At 39.7% G+C, this 15,495-nt stretch overlaps 1 protein-coding gene across 5 annotated transcripts in view; it reads left to right on the plus strand.

Annotated features, from left to right (window-relative positions):
• The window catches only part of Mef2 (myocyte enhancer factor 2), a 209,162-nt gene that overhangs the window by 126,618 nt on the left and 67,049 nt on the right, over positions 1-15,495 (plus strand). For 3 of the 5 annotated variants that reach the window (XM_080275731.1, XM_080275730.1, XM_080275733.1), the window contains 2 exons: positions 1,092-1,954; positions 7,219-7,422. In XM_080275731.1, coding sequence (XP_080131857.1) covers positions 1,901-1,954; positions 7,219-7,422 — 258 coding nt within the window. In that variant the 5' untranslated portion in view covers positions 1,092-1,900. Of the gene's footprint in view, positions 1-1,091; positions 1,955-5,988; positions 6,193-7,218; positions 7,423-15,495 lie in introns of all 5 variants that reach the window. The other 2 variants (XM_080275732.1, XM_080275734.1) reach the window with 1 other exon arrangement.

Below are 15,495 nucleotides of genomic sequence, written 5' to 3' on the forward strand. Positions count from 1 at the left end.
GCTTTGGATGTGTGTGTAGTCTGTGAACCAAGTGTAATTGGCCCGCACAAATCGACTGGGTGCAAGCATACTTTATAGTAAGCGACACTGGTTCAACCACAGCACCCCTTGTGTCCGCCAATGCAGTGGGTGACCGGGTGAACACTCCCAAAGTTTATTACCCTGGCGGGACGCGAACCCTGGTTCACCCGTGTACGAAACGCGCACTCTACCACTATACCACAGAGGCTCTCTCTCTCTCTCTCTCTCTCTCTCTCTCTCTCTCTCTCTCTCTCTCTCTCTCTCTCTCTATATATATATATATATATATATATATATATATATATATATATATATATATACACACACAAATATATTTGTGCTTTATTTTTTTCAGTTTGGCCTAAAATTGCACTCTCCAAATTGAGTGTAACAGTAGATTTAACACTAGAATATGTTACTGGTCATGAAGAAGTGCTGTGAAGAGTATGTAGACCCGTGACATTGTCTTTCTCTGCCACTGATCTACGTGAAATAATTTGCAAAGGGACGAAAGTCTGGGCCAAGTTAAGGCCCAGAATACAGTATTCATGCCATTACCTTTGGAAAATACGTCATCGTGGTGAAGGTTTAATACTGTCACTCAGATAACATTTTCATTCTTGGTACTACATTAGGATTTTTATTCATTTATTTATTCATCATGATCATCATTGTTGTTGTTATTATTATTATTATTATTATTATTATTATTATTATTATTGATTTGGAGAGATGTTGAACGGTGATCGTATTGAACACCTTAACTGCGAGTAGTTACCTTACAGATAGTTAGAAATCATATGATGGGAGCATGTGGCAAAGAGAGAGAGAGAGAGAGAGAGAGAGAGAGAGAGAGAGATTATTCTTGCAACTAGAGACGATTTTTATTCAGGTGAGAAGAAGCCCGTCGTATTTAAGAGGTTAATGAAGATTGTAATGTAATAAAAAAAAGAGAAACTAAGAGGTCAGTAATAATAATAATGATAATAATAATAATAACAGAAACTAGGTAATTAAGGCTGATTGTTTTTGTTTTGATGTACTAATTGTTCTTTTTCTTTTCTTTGCAGTCCGGGAGTCAGAAGCAAAGAAGAAATAAACACCCAACTGACGACAAAGAAAACGGGAGACGGCGACAAAAACACACATTCTTTGCTCAGTAACCACAACTACCAACATTTGTATCTTCTACCAACATTTGTAACCGCCACTACTACCACCACCACCACCACTAACTCTGTAACCTCAGCCACAAACACCTATAGTTATTAACATTTATAACTACCAACATTCATCTTTACATCAACCAACATTTAAAACTACCAACATTTGTAACCTACCAACATTATTAGCTACCAACATTCATCATCACATTTGCCAGCATTTTCCTTATACCAATATTCATTACCAACATTTATAATCCCCTACCAATATTCGCAATATTTATACCCCTATTCCGACCGTGACTACTGACATTGCCACAACTACCACCATCCGTGCTCATTTGCTCAGTCCTACCAACATTTTCAACCACAATTGCCATCGCTACCACCACTACTAGCCTTCCGCACTTACTGTGATAAGTCGTGACCTTTGAGAGAAAGAGAGAGCGAGAGAGAAAGAGAAAACTACCACAATTGCTGCTACCACAACTACCACCATCACTACCACACCACCGCTGCTGCCTTACACTACTTAGGAGAAAGTAGTGGTTGTTTTGCTGACTGCCGTATCATCTACCACAACTACCACCATCCCTACCACATCTACCACAACGGCTAACCTCACCGCCTGTCCAGACAACACTCACCCACTCCAACCCCCTTCAACACCCACAATCTAGCTACCACAACTACCACAGCTACAACCAATCTCCAAGATGGGACGCAAAAAGATTCAAATCTCGCGCATCACGGACGAGCGCAACAGGCAGGTAAGTAACCGACCAATCAAATCCCTCGCTGCCCGGGTTCCTGAGTTATTATTGGCTGGCGGAGTGTAAACAAACCCAGAGGCGCGAGCTGCAGTGTTCATTGGTGGCCATGTTTTATTACGGTTTCTGAATGACTCGAGAATATTTAAGAGTAAGTAATTAAATGACGTAAATTAGGGATATAATCAATAGAGGTGTCGAAGATGTGTGCTGAGAGCTAATGTGGGAAAGTTGACGCGAAACCAGATGATTTAGGGTGTGAAAGATATGAGAGAATACACAGGATTCACACGCGCATAAATAGATGAATAAAATATCAAGTGTGGAGAGAGAGAGAGAGAGAAAGAGAGAGAGAGAGAGAGAGAGAGAGAGAGTCCTACCATATCCTCTGCTCCGATCGAGAGAGAGAGAGAGAGAGAGAGAGAGAGAGAGCTACAGCGCACACTCAGCACTCAAGCTAAGAATAGCCGTATTGATCAACATTTGGCCACACACTTTATTTTTACCCTACACCCTATTTTGTCCTTTGCAGCTCTACCTACACGTCTGCTTACCTACTTACGAACCCTAGCTAGTACTTACAGCTCCCAACCCCTGCCCAACCAGATACCTATTTACACAGTAACGTATCTACCTGCCTACCTTTCTACCTGTCTAGATGTCTGTCTTCTTAATACCTCCCTCCCTTCCTACCTACTGACGCACCAACCAACCAACCAACCAATCAACCATTCTACCTTCCAACCGACCAACGTATTTACCAACCTGCCAACCCTCTAACCCACAGCTACACAAACCTCTCACCATCTCTCCCTACCTACTTGCCTACCAACCTACCTACCAAAACGTTGCCCTCCTGCTTGTACACCTTCTCTGCCTCCTTACCCACCTGTCTGAACGGTAAGTAACCAACTAACCCACCACCCACCTAGCCTGTCTACTTACCTACCTACCGACCGACCGACCAGCTAATTTAACTAGCACTCTACCTACTTACACTACCTACTTTGCCGCGCTTGTTAATGTTCCTACCAACCAGCTAACCTTTCAACTAACCTACCAACCTAAAGAACTTCCTACCTACCTACTTACCTCTCTGCCTGTCTTCAGTACCTACCCGTCTGTACGAGTGTATGTAGTCTGTGTCAGTCCTTAAAGTTTTAGCTGTTGTCGATATGTCTGTCTGTCTGTTTACTGATTTGACTGTTGAGCTTGTAATTACTTAACTGCTACCTACCGACTCACCAAAAGCCTACCTACCTGCCTGTCAGCCTACCTACCCACCTACCTGCCAGCCTATACCCTCCCACCCACCCACCCACCTACCTACTTACCTACCTACCTACCTACCAACCAACCAACCAACCAACCAACCAACCAACCAACCAGCCAACCTGCCTACATACTTACCTACCTACCCACCTGCCTACCTACCTACCTACCTACCTACCTACCTACGAACCCACTTGCCTACCTACCTACAAACTGTCTAACTGCATACCTGCTCCCTATCTACCTGCCGAGCTACCGACCTTCCAAGCTGCCTACTTACCCACTTACCTACCTACCTACTTACCCACCTACCTGCCTTACCCACCTACTGACGTGCAGATCGATGTCAGGTAACCTCGCTGTCTTGACCTTGAGGAAGCACGTGAATAATGGTCGTGCTAGAAGGTCACGCTGGTAGGTAGGCAGGTAGACAGGCAGGTCGCATTGGTAGGGAGAGTGGGAAGAAGATTGGTAGGTAGCCTAGGTGGGTAAGGAGGGAGGGAGGTTAGTTGATAGGTTTGTAGGTAGGTAGGAAGGCAGAGAGAGAGATGTGGGTAAGGAAGTAGGTAAGTAGGAAGGAAGGATTTTGGGCGTGATGGAGGTAGGGAGGTGGATGGGTAGTTGAGTGTGTAGTACGTAGGTAGTAGGGTTGGTAGGTAGATAGGTAAGTAGGTTTGTCCGTTGGTAGGTATGTAGGCTGGTTGGTTGGTAGTCATGTAGGGAGGTAGGCATGCAGGTGGGTGTCCAGGAATGTTTATACCTGTAGATTGGTAAGTAGACACGTTGGTAGTTGGGTGAGTTTGTAAGTAGAAAAATTGGTTGATTGGTTGGTAGGTGAAAGGTCGAGTTGGTAGGTACGTAATGTGTGTGTGTGTGTGTGTGTGTGTGTGTGTGTGTGTGTGTGTGTGTGAGTAAATATGCATCCTCCCACACCATGCCTCACATTCTCTTTCACTCACTCTTTCACACGTGCTCTATCTCGACTATGTACTAGTTCTCTCTCTCTCTCTCTCTCTCTCTCTCTCTCTCTCTCTCTCTCTCTCTCTCTCTCTCACACACACACACACACACACACACACATTATTGTATGCTTCTACAAAACAGTGTTAGTGTCCGTATTTGTGTAAGTATATATGTTGGAAGTTATCCATGCAAATGTGTACGTATGTATATATGCAATATATGTGTATGCATAGGTTTATATGCGTATGTGATAAAAATGTACGATAACACGTATGCAGTTCCATGCACGTATTTACTAAAACGTTCACGTACACATGTGCACCATATGGATACCTACATCTTCAGTAATCAGCAAGCAAAAAATAACTGTTTACAGAATAATTGAAAACAAACACTCCGTCAGCCAATCAGCAATAGGCAAACATTTATAATTAATCTACATGTTGACCTTGCAGGCTATAATTAGAATGTTTGAGATTTTAATTGTATGTGCCTTTCTCATTTATCAAGAAAATTGGAGTGAATTTTTAGCTTATGAATCTGTTTTCCATGCTGTTATTTAACATGTTTTCCCTTTTTTAATTACTCCGTTATTCCGTTCATCCGTTGCAGTACTTATGTGTTGAAATATATATCCTCTGTGTAACTGGTCAGCTAAATAATGTGTTGTCTATGCCTCTGTCGTAGATAAGAATTTAGGGTACGTGTCAGTTGTTGTCATCACATATTACCTATAACCAGTATATTATTTCCAGTATTATTTTACGGTTAATCGGTATCTTTTAAAGTTATTAGTTATAATAGTTCAGATTACTGTTTTACATCAACTGTTGCACTGTTCAAATCACTTGTCATTATTTTTTACATTTTTAGCATTCAGTGCATCAGTTTTTATGCTGTATTAAGTTTTCGTACTTTAAATTTTCCAGATTTGTTTTGCGGTCATCTTTTTAAAAATCAAAGTATGGTTTTTTGAAAATATCCTTTGTAGGCATTTAACGATTTTATTTATATTTTCACTATACCCAGTTCACTTTAACCTGGCCATAAATTGCCATCTCCACCTCGAATGGTGAGTTATAATAATAGATTAACACTAGATTATGGTGCTTATCACGAAGAAAGGCTGCGGAAAAGGAGGAGGATACAGCCATAGTATTGTCTTTTGGTCACTGAACTACGTAAATAAGCTGCAAAAGGACGAAAATCTGGGCCAAGTTAAATTGAACTACCGGGTATACCTGGTTATTACCAAGTCACCTATTCTCCCTGTCTTGACTTTAGATACAACTAACGAAGTGAAGCATTCTTTTTGTGGGTATTTCTGCACCTACATATGTATGTCAAATGAAGACTCTCCTTGTTCTACTTCTGACAGTTTTATTTTTCTTTTTATTCCACTGTGAACAAGCATTCTTCGTTTTAAGAAACAAATTTCATTGTTGATATTTTGAGTTTAATCATTGTGATATCCCATTGTGAACAACCATATACAGTATAGTTGACTCTAAGAATAGTGATGAAAGTTTATTTATTTATTTATTTAATAATCTTGATTAAGTCTGTTATTAAAGTTTTAGAAATTAACTAATGAAATTTTTACATGTAGTTTGTTATTAGTGTATCAGGTGTGATTATTCATAAGTAATGAACTTATAATTTGTATTCCATTACAGTATGAAGTATGCTGTATTGTTAATATTTTGACAGTTTATTTGGGCATCTATCATTAACAACCATCTTTTCCTCCTCCCCTATTTCCTTTCCCCCCATTTTTTTTTTTCTACTGGACAAAACAGGTGACGTTCAACAAGAGGAAGTTTGGAGTGATGAAGAAGGCCTACGAGCTGTCAGTGCTGTGTGACTGTGAGATAGCCCTTATCATTTTCTCCTCCTCCAACAAGCTTTATCAGTACGCCTCTACGGACATGGACAAAGTGCTCCTCAAATACACTGAGTACAATGAACCGCACGAGTCCCTTACCAACAAGAATATCATCGAGGTAGCCACTCACTGGGTGTTGGTTTGGCGGTAGTCCTCCCTCAGAACGTTTTCTCTTGCTCCATTATCCATGATTCCCGTTTTCACTCCTGCTCCTCCACCCATGCGGGTCTTTTAACACCTCAGTTCCCCAACTTTCCCGCCCAAAATGTAGGGGAAACTTGGGGTAAGAGGGAGATATTGGTGTGCTTTGTGTCACTTATTTTTTCTCTCTTTTTTTCCCCAATCCCTTCTTCGCTCACTCGTGTCTTATTTTTGCAGCGGTAGGAGTTGGCCTGCTTGGCGTGGCTGCTATGCTGTTGACCTCGTGTGTGTTTTGTCGTGATGTCCTGGCTTGTGTAACTAACCCACCCTGGTACGGGTGTCAGGTGGACTCCTGGAGTAATTATTTTGTTTTTCAAGTTGGCTACCAAAATTATTTTTTAAGTCTTGATTTTTTGTTTTCATATTTTGTTTTCCAACCTCCTTCCACCCGTGGAGTGTTTTTCATAGTCTCTCTCTCTGTCTCTGTCTGTCTGTCTGTCTGTCTGTCTGTCTGTCTGTCTGTCTGTCTCTCTCTCTCTCTCTCTCTCTCTCTCTCTCTCTCTCTCTCTCTCTCTCTCTCTCTCTCTCTCTCTTTCTCAGTAAAATGAAGAAAACTAACAAAATTAAAGAAGTCAGAAAAGGTAAAGCCTGAACATCCACACCCCAGGGAGCCACCTCGCCCACTGCCAAAACAAACCCCCAAAGATGTTTATTGTTTGTGTTGTGCAGCTAACCAGAGAAAAGCAAACAGTCCAACCCCCAAAGCCTCATCCTCATCCTGTCGTATCCTGTTCCATCCTCAACACCTTCCATTATTACCCTGTTCCACACCTCAAAATATCCTGTTCCTACCCCAGTATGTCCTTGTTTTCCGCACCAACACCTCCTCCTCTGCCTCCTCCTTCCTAACTCACTCCTCCAAGAGATTCCATTCCCATCGTGTTCCACCTCCCATAAGCCACCTCTTACCCGCACTCCTCCCCAAAAGATATCGTATTTGCAGGTGACTTTTACTAAGCGCAAGTTCGGGCTGATGAAAAAAGCTTACGAACTCTCGGTGCTGTGCGACTGCGAGATTGCGCTCATCATCTTCAACTCCAGCAATAAGTTGTTCCAGTACGCTTCCACGGACATGGACAAAGTGCTGCTCAAGTATACAGAGTACAATGAACCCCATGAGTCACGCACCAATAACGATATAGTTGAGGTAATAACTTTTGGGGAGAGGAAAAAGTACTTCGAAATTAACTGGGGGGAGGTATATATATTTTTTAAGTGTTTGAAGGTAGAATACGGTGATTTTTTAATTTTTGCTTATTTTGAAAGAGGTTTTTTTGTGATGCATATTTTTTCCCATTCAGGGGCTCAGGAAGTAAGACTTTTTCTGATATGTGGACTGAAATATCTCGCACATCCTTGAACTTTTCTTTTTGAAGCGAAGAAAGCCAGAACGTTTACCATTTAAAGTTTTTGTCTTGAATGATTACACTTTATGCACGATGAATTGGCGGGACTGAATGCTCTCAGAGTTTGCCTTTGATTTGTCCTTTTAAAATATATTTGACATTTATTACCTCTAGAATATCTTTATGCCACCTCATTTTGTTTAAGTGTTTGGATTGCAGTTCCCCAGTCACGTATTACCTGTATTATTAGTAATTACTTTTAGTTATTGTGTTTATTAATGTACCTTTATATTATCATTTCTGGTACGGCATCCTTATTACTTATTGTCATCACAGTATCATTCTTGATCAGTTTATGATTATTTGAATGTTCAGCATTTGATTCTTTTCTGAGTATTTGGCCCCACGACCACATTTAAAGTTCTTGACAAGAACGCTTCCATAGTTTGCTATGAACGACTAGAGAGAGAGAACACATGCACCACTTCAAAATGCTGTATCCTTTGAAATGTCCTCCGGATCCTGTTCAGATTGCACACACAGGACATGACGGTCTTTCACGTTATGTAATTAGTGGCGGTTATTTATTTATTTATTTTGTGTTGCATTTGGCCACCACCAGTAACGTCATTCACTATCACAGTTTTGTTTACAAATTTATGAAGAGTCGGATCTTGAGGAAAAATGTATGCTTCATTGATTTGAATTCGGCCTCACAGTAAATTTATATTATTTGTTTCTTACTTTATTATTGTTTATTATTATTATTATTATTACATTATTTGACTACATTTGCCCTATGAACACAAGCACAAGCACACATTCCAGAACTGTGCGTGTATGGAATTTGGTTGGTATGCAAACTATGTTTTATATAAATACTTTGCTCCTTTTGACGTCTTATACATTATCCCACCCATAATAATAATAATAATAATGATAATAATAATAATAATAATAAGTGAAAAGATTTATAAGCGCGAGTCATGCGAGTACTTTGTATCCATTCATGTAACCAAATTATTGAAAATTCCGAGAAAAATACGGTTGGTCATAATACTTAGGCTGTCCCATAAACCAGCATGTGTATTCATTGATGTGTGTAGATATTTAGATGCATGTTAGTGTCTCTGGCATGCCATGTATTATGATGTATGTACTACTTAACCTGGCGATTGACATAGCACGTTTAGTTAGTTAAGTAAGAATGTGAAGTACTGTGCTAATGTACTCTTCTGTTCCCCCTCCCAAGTGCTTATGCAGATTAATAGCGCAGTTTGTTAATATAAACGTGTGTGTATTGATGTATAAGTCCCTCAACTTCAGTTATAATCATAATATTTCTGCTTTTTTCCCTGCCAGGATTGTGAAAAATTTGCTTAATTATGATTGTAAAATGCCTTTTAACTGAAATCCAGTTAAAGCAAAACTGGACCTAATTTAATCCACATAAAATTCACATAAAAGGAAGTTTATAGCTACTATATATAAAAGTTGACACATTTTTGGCGGGGAAAATGGAAATATAATTGAACTGATGCCAGCCGAAGTTTAAGGGTCAACCTTTTCTTTCTCTCCTACCTATGTTGTTATGATACATATGTTAATAGCTATATCAGTATGTAAATAGCTAGTTATAGTTTCACTAAATTTAAATTTATTAATAATGTATAACTATTCTCTTACAGGTTTATGTATAAACATAGTTTGTATGAATGTTTATGTTGGGTGATGTGTATGTGTGTATGTAACTTTCCCATTATAACCATTTCTGTGTTTGTGTTCATATGGAGAAGCTCGGTGTACTTAATCACGTCACACAAAATGGCGATTTTTTTTTTTTTTTTTTTTCAGGTAAAAGAGATGTTCAGTCTCTCTCTCTCTCTCTCTCTCTCTCTCTCGTGACGCTTAATTGTTGTGTACACGATAAATAGTTGCAGTTAAACGTTTTATATATATATATATATATATATATATATATATATTTCACATCCTGTAAAACACTACTTGAACGTGTGTGGTGCAGCTGCCTGCCCATGAAAAACGTGTCCAAGCCGGTCGCTGTAGTTTGTTCGTTCGTCCAGTCATTCATAATATGAGGAACTTCTGCAGAAAAAAAAAAAATAATAATGGTAATGATGAATTGGTAACAACCAGTCCCGAATTACATTTTGAGGTGTAGAGGCTCGAGGCCCTCCAAAGTATGTTGGTGGTAGCCACTAAATCATCGGGGAAAAAACACAGTCGCTTCTTTGGGATTCGTATCGTTGTGTCTGGCACAGCACTGTACCGACTGGCGTTGTAATCAATTATTGATTCTGAGGTTAAGGAAACAGCGTAATCAGTGCTTGCCTGGACATATTAGAGCAAAGCAGAGCAACTGTGTCTCTTGACAATACCGCTGATTTGTGCCGATTTTTATCATTTATGAAGGGCTGTCGTATTGATACAATATTTTTGGACTAGGTCATGGTAGGAGGAGCAGTACTTACACCCAGAAGCATGTATTTGCATGAATATTGGAGGTTTGTTATAGCTCTTTCTTAGTGATTCTTCATAAATGTTGTCAGTTACTCCCTGATGAATGATCTCTTATCTGTCACTCAATCCCATTCACTCATATGATGACTCAACACTACATAGTTCATTCACACTCAGACATCCATTTACAAAGTCTAATATCTCTACCTCTCAACTCAATACAGCCATCTCCATAAATCAAGATCTATCTACAATCAGTGAATGGGGACAAAACAACCTTGTCTCTTTTAATGCTAGTAAAACTAAATATATACAGTTTACTAACAGACAGATATTGCCAGATTCGTACATTACCTTCAGTGCTACTAATATTCCCATCTCCAAAAGTATTGAAATTCTTGGTGTCTCACTTAACAGTGCCCTCAGCTGGACCTCTCATGTCAGATCACTTGCTAAAACCGCCTCAAAGAAACTTGGATTATTGTACAGAGTCCGTAACTTCTTCGCCGATGAGCAGTTGGCTATAATTTATAAGAGTCATGTGCGCTCTCAGCTTGAATATTGCTCACCCTTGTGGAATGGTTGTGGAGAGGTTGCATTAAGACAACTAGACAAAATTCAGAATAAAGCTGTTAGAATCATTAACAACCCTGCCATTACATATAAACTACCTCCCCTGCAAGTAAGAAGGAATGTTGCCTCCCTTGCATTATTTTACAGATTTTTTTTGGCAAATGCTCAGACGAAGTTGCGTCCATGGTGCCACCTCTCCATGCCTTCCCTCGTGCTACACGGGCATCTGGTAGCGCTCATGACTGGAATGTCACTCAACCATATTGCAGAACTTCTGCCTATCAGAATTCTTTCATTCCCCGAACTGCATCTCTCTGGAACTCGCTTCCCCAGAGTTGTTTTCCTCCAAATTTCAACCCACAACTGTTCAAGTCTAACTGTTACAGATATTTTATGAACAGAGGACACCAGTAATCTGGTGTATGGATTTTTTTTTTTTACCCATTTGTTTTTCCTTCCTCCGTTCTGTTATTAAAAAAAAAAAAAAATCTTAATGACGACATAAATTGCATAAACACATGAGAATTTGAACGTGCCAAAGGGAAAAATAAACTGCCAATTAAGAGCTGCTGTAAACCTTTTTAATCTAACGAGAATACAGGCCCAAGCCAGGTTGCCCCAAGCTTCAAAAGTAGCTGCGGACCAAAGGCAAATCCGTCTGCATCTTGAAACATGATTGCAAACTTTTCCTCCCATTTAGTTCCGTGCCTCAGAGTCTTTCCATTTCGCAATCATGTGTATTACAAAAAGGTAGACGATGGTTACGTCCTTGACAGGAAATGCCTTAGTGTGATCGAAGTCATACCAGTCTAACATTAGCACGAGGTTTTCGTCAGTTGAATGAAACGTGTGATGAGTGCAAAAATAAAATATGACAGACGTCTTGGTATTAAAATGTTTGAGTTTACAATTCAAAATCATGACGGCAAATCACAGAATTTGTATATAAATCAAAGTTTGGCCAAACACACTTGCGATCATTTCCTCATAGTAACTGTAGTTTGTATTTCCACACGCACGATCAGTTCCCAGACGTTACAATAACGCTGCCTGTCCTAACTGTGACTTTTTTTTTTTCCTCGGCAGAGGGAAATTCCAGAAAATTTCCATGTCTTTTGTTCTTCTTGTAATAACTTAGGTAATAATAACAAAGATTTATGTTTGTATAAGGGATAGGGGGAGTACAAATGCTTCCCATGTTTCGTCTTCCGGCTAAAATAGATCTAATTTGCGAGAGGAAAACAGTACCTAAGATTTATTTTTGCAAGGATAGGAGTGGTAGAATCATCCCATATATCTGTTGTTCATCCTGCTGAAGCATACATTAGTCACGAGAGGCAGTTGATAGTTTGTGATAATCGTTGACCGAAGATCGTATTCCGAGTGGCATTGGACATTTCGTAACACCTTTTCCTTAGCTGTTTTTTGCTCACATTGCACCTCAGTTATGTTCTTGTTTATTACTGATGCATAACTCTTCCAGTACTCAGAATTCTTAACCCCCATTAGTTCAGTTATAGCCATATTGGATGGGCGATTGAGCTAGTAACCCAGGACACTCATTCGTATTTCATAACTAAGGATCGTCGAATTAAATATTCAAGTTATGGGAATGGTCCTGTTCCGTCAGGTGAAAACAGACTGACTATAAGACCGTTGATAAATACGAACCCTGACCCTGGCAAGATGCGTCGCAGACTGATGACGTCACCAGTGTTGCCATCTCAAACAAGCAACTCTGTCGGGATCTAGGAACACGAATATTGTTTGATTTTCCGTGTTGGGCTCTTCCATATGGATGACGTATTTTTCATATTAATTCTTTCGTCACCAGACGATTTCGTTCAGTTCACTGAGAAGAGGTTTATATGAAAGAAATAAAACCCGTCCATTTCGAAGTGTCTCTGCTTAGAGGAATTAAATCGTGTGGAGGTAACAAGAACTAAATGAAAAATACAGGCGCGGATTGAAAGGGAAAACACGCAACCGTTTAATTGGCGTTGCAGAAACACATTATTTGCTTTACCGTATTGACCTCTTGACGGTCAGGTCGATAGAGCGTGCCTCTACAACAACCCTGATTAGATTCAGTCCCTTCCTGGGACAAACACTTAAGAAGGGTGCAGTAATATGTTTTTTTATTTGTTCTTATGTGTTCGTGTGTTGTCGAGGTTCCTCCGATGGCATATAGACTGTCACTTACAAACTCAGCCAATCCAACACAAATCCGTACATGCATTAACCATACACTCCAAGAACCGTCCACACGAATACCGATGCGCGATGTGCGAAGGGCGGGTCACTTCTACAGTGGGAGTTGTGTGCTTTGGCGGAAGGGATCAGTTGCCCTTCAGGACCTGTAAAACCGCCATTATCAGGTGATTACAAGCCTGCTGTTGTAATACATACAACCCTGCTATGACGTATTATTTCGGGTTTCTCATGCTGCTTCCAAATAATTCTGCTCAACTAAGGATTGACGCCTTGTACTGAAGGCTGTATTTAACTCTTCCAGTTCGATGTCTATTGAGTTTAATGAAATCGTCTGGTAGCAGCAAGAATAAAAACGACGCCCTCTGGTGGAAGGGGTTAACTTACAGGGGAACACTGATGATAATGTAATATATAGATAGATAGATAGATAGATATGTTACAGGCAGACTGTGAAATCAGTCATTTCCTTGAAATGCCTAGCCAATTCGTGACATTAGTCTAAATTAGGATGGCTTAATTTAGGTTAGGTTAATTTAGGCTGAGGTTAGGTTAGGCTGGGATAATCTAGGTTAAGTTTAGGTTAGATGAGGCTAGGTTTGGTTAGTTGAGGTTAGGTTAGATTAGATTAATTTAGGTGAACGTAAGTTACGTTAAGCTTTCATCTAAATTAACCTAACCTATCGTAACCAAACCCAGCGTAACCTAATCTAACCTAGCCTAAACTTAACCTAGATTATACCAGCCTGACCTAATCGCAGCCTAAACCAACCTAACCTAAATTATCCCATCCCAGTTTAGACTAATTTTTCGAATTGACTAGCCATTTCACGAAATGACTGATTTCACAGTCTGCCTGTAACATACAGTATATATATATATATATATATATATATATATATATATATATATATATATATATATATATATATATATATATATATATATATATATGCAGTATCGATCTAGTTGTTGAAGATCACAGTTCTTTCTCTCTTACGTCAGACGATATTCTTAGAAACGTTTGACGTTTATCATCCTGCGGGCGAAAGGTATCTAGTATGACGTGGGTTTCTTGATATCAAAGAGTCAAAATCTATCGATTCACCAGTTTTGTGGTGGAAAGCAACCTAGGAATATCAGCCAGGATATTGCTGGACGATATGCTTCAGTTCAAGTTAACCTCTTAATTACCTTTTTGACGTGGCTTCTCGCAGCTGAACAAAATAATCTGGTATTAACCTGAGTTTTATACTGAAAAGCGTCTGTAGCGGTGGAAGGGATTAGCTTGCTTACTGAGATCAAGGGAACTGCATAACTAGTCAGCTGACGTCAGTAAATTAGACAACATGGTGTTAGTGGTGAGATTTTTTTCCTTTGTCAAGACGGTAAGAGTAACTTGTATAGACTTCGAATTATGAGAACCCCGTATATATATATATATATATATATATATATATATATATATATATATATATATATATATATATATATATATATATATATATATATCTGCAGTTGGTCAAGTCGTTGGAGAAGTCGTCAATTGCTCATAAGGGCGTAAGTGATCGGAGGCGGGGACAAAGGACAATTTTAGAATATGGCTTTCGGTAAAACTAGTAGTTTTCCACAAGACCCACCGACATGCCATAACATCCCCGCCAATACCATCACACCAGTCCTGAACGAGATAGTCCTGCCATGTATATTCCCTAACATGAACGGTTGGTATTAGGGCCGAAGTGGCGATACGAGTACATGAAGTAGTGTGATGGGTAGGGGGACTCCAACGCCTCAGATTACGTTATGCCTGGATTCGAACACATAAAAGTATACTTTTGTCTGCCATGATAATATCTAGGTATTTTTGTTCAAGCTAAAACAAAACAAACTAGAAAGCATCCGGAGAGCGCATACCTCCGCCAATGCCATTGCCATTAAAAAGGATCCGGATGCAGATCCGCCCCAAAATTTAATCACTTCTTCCTTGTCCCATGGCCCACCCCTCCACAAAATTTCATTGAAATTCATTGAGAACTTTTGGAGATATAGTCTGGACAAACAGACAAACAGGTGAATACATAACCTCCTCCAACTTCGTTGGCGCATGTAAAGAAAAAAGAAAATGTTCATCTTAGAAGTTCTTACCAATCTGTAAACCAAAAGTTATCTCCATTAACACTTTCACCGTAATGCATGCACTATGGTACTTTATTCAGACTTACACCAGACAATTTTGCTCAGCCGAGGGAAATTCTAGCCTTAAGAGGATTTAGGTAGTTCTCAGTAAGGTAAAGGTGTGACGTAATGGTGACGTAACGATGACACGTTGGCTTGGCGCGAACTCGGCCACCAAAATAGCCACTGTGCTATTCGGTTCGGCTCGTCTGTTTCCGGTCCTGTGCGACGAAGCTCATCACAAGGGTTTCCGTTGTGATGATACTACGAGTTCTACTTGACTTTCTGTTCTCAAACGCCGAATCCCACACTTGACCTTTGATGACACTGATAGAAATGTAGTATTAAAATCTGCTCGTCTGAATCCAATCCAGTGCGAATGATATCGACCCTTTGCGTTTTCGAACAATGAAGGTGTGATTCAATATCTT

The sequence above is a fragment of the Coenobita brevimanus genome, chromosome 62 (genome assembly GCF_032717465.1).
Source record: "Coenobita brevimanus isolate Jiangsu-jjx chromosome 62, ASM3271746v2, whole genome shotgun sequence".
NCBI classification, from domain to species: domain Eukaryota; kingdom Metazoa; phylum Arthropoda; class Malacostraca; order Decapoda; family Coenobitidae; genus Coenobita; species Coenobita brevimanus.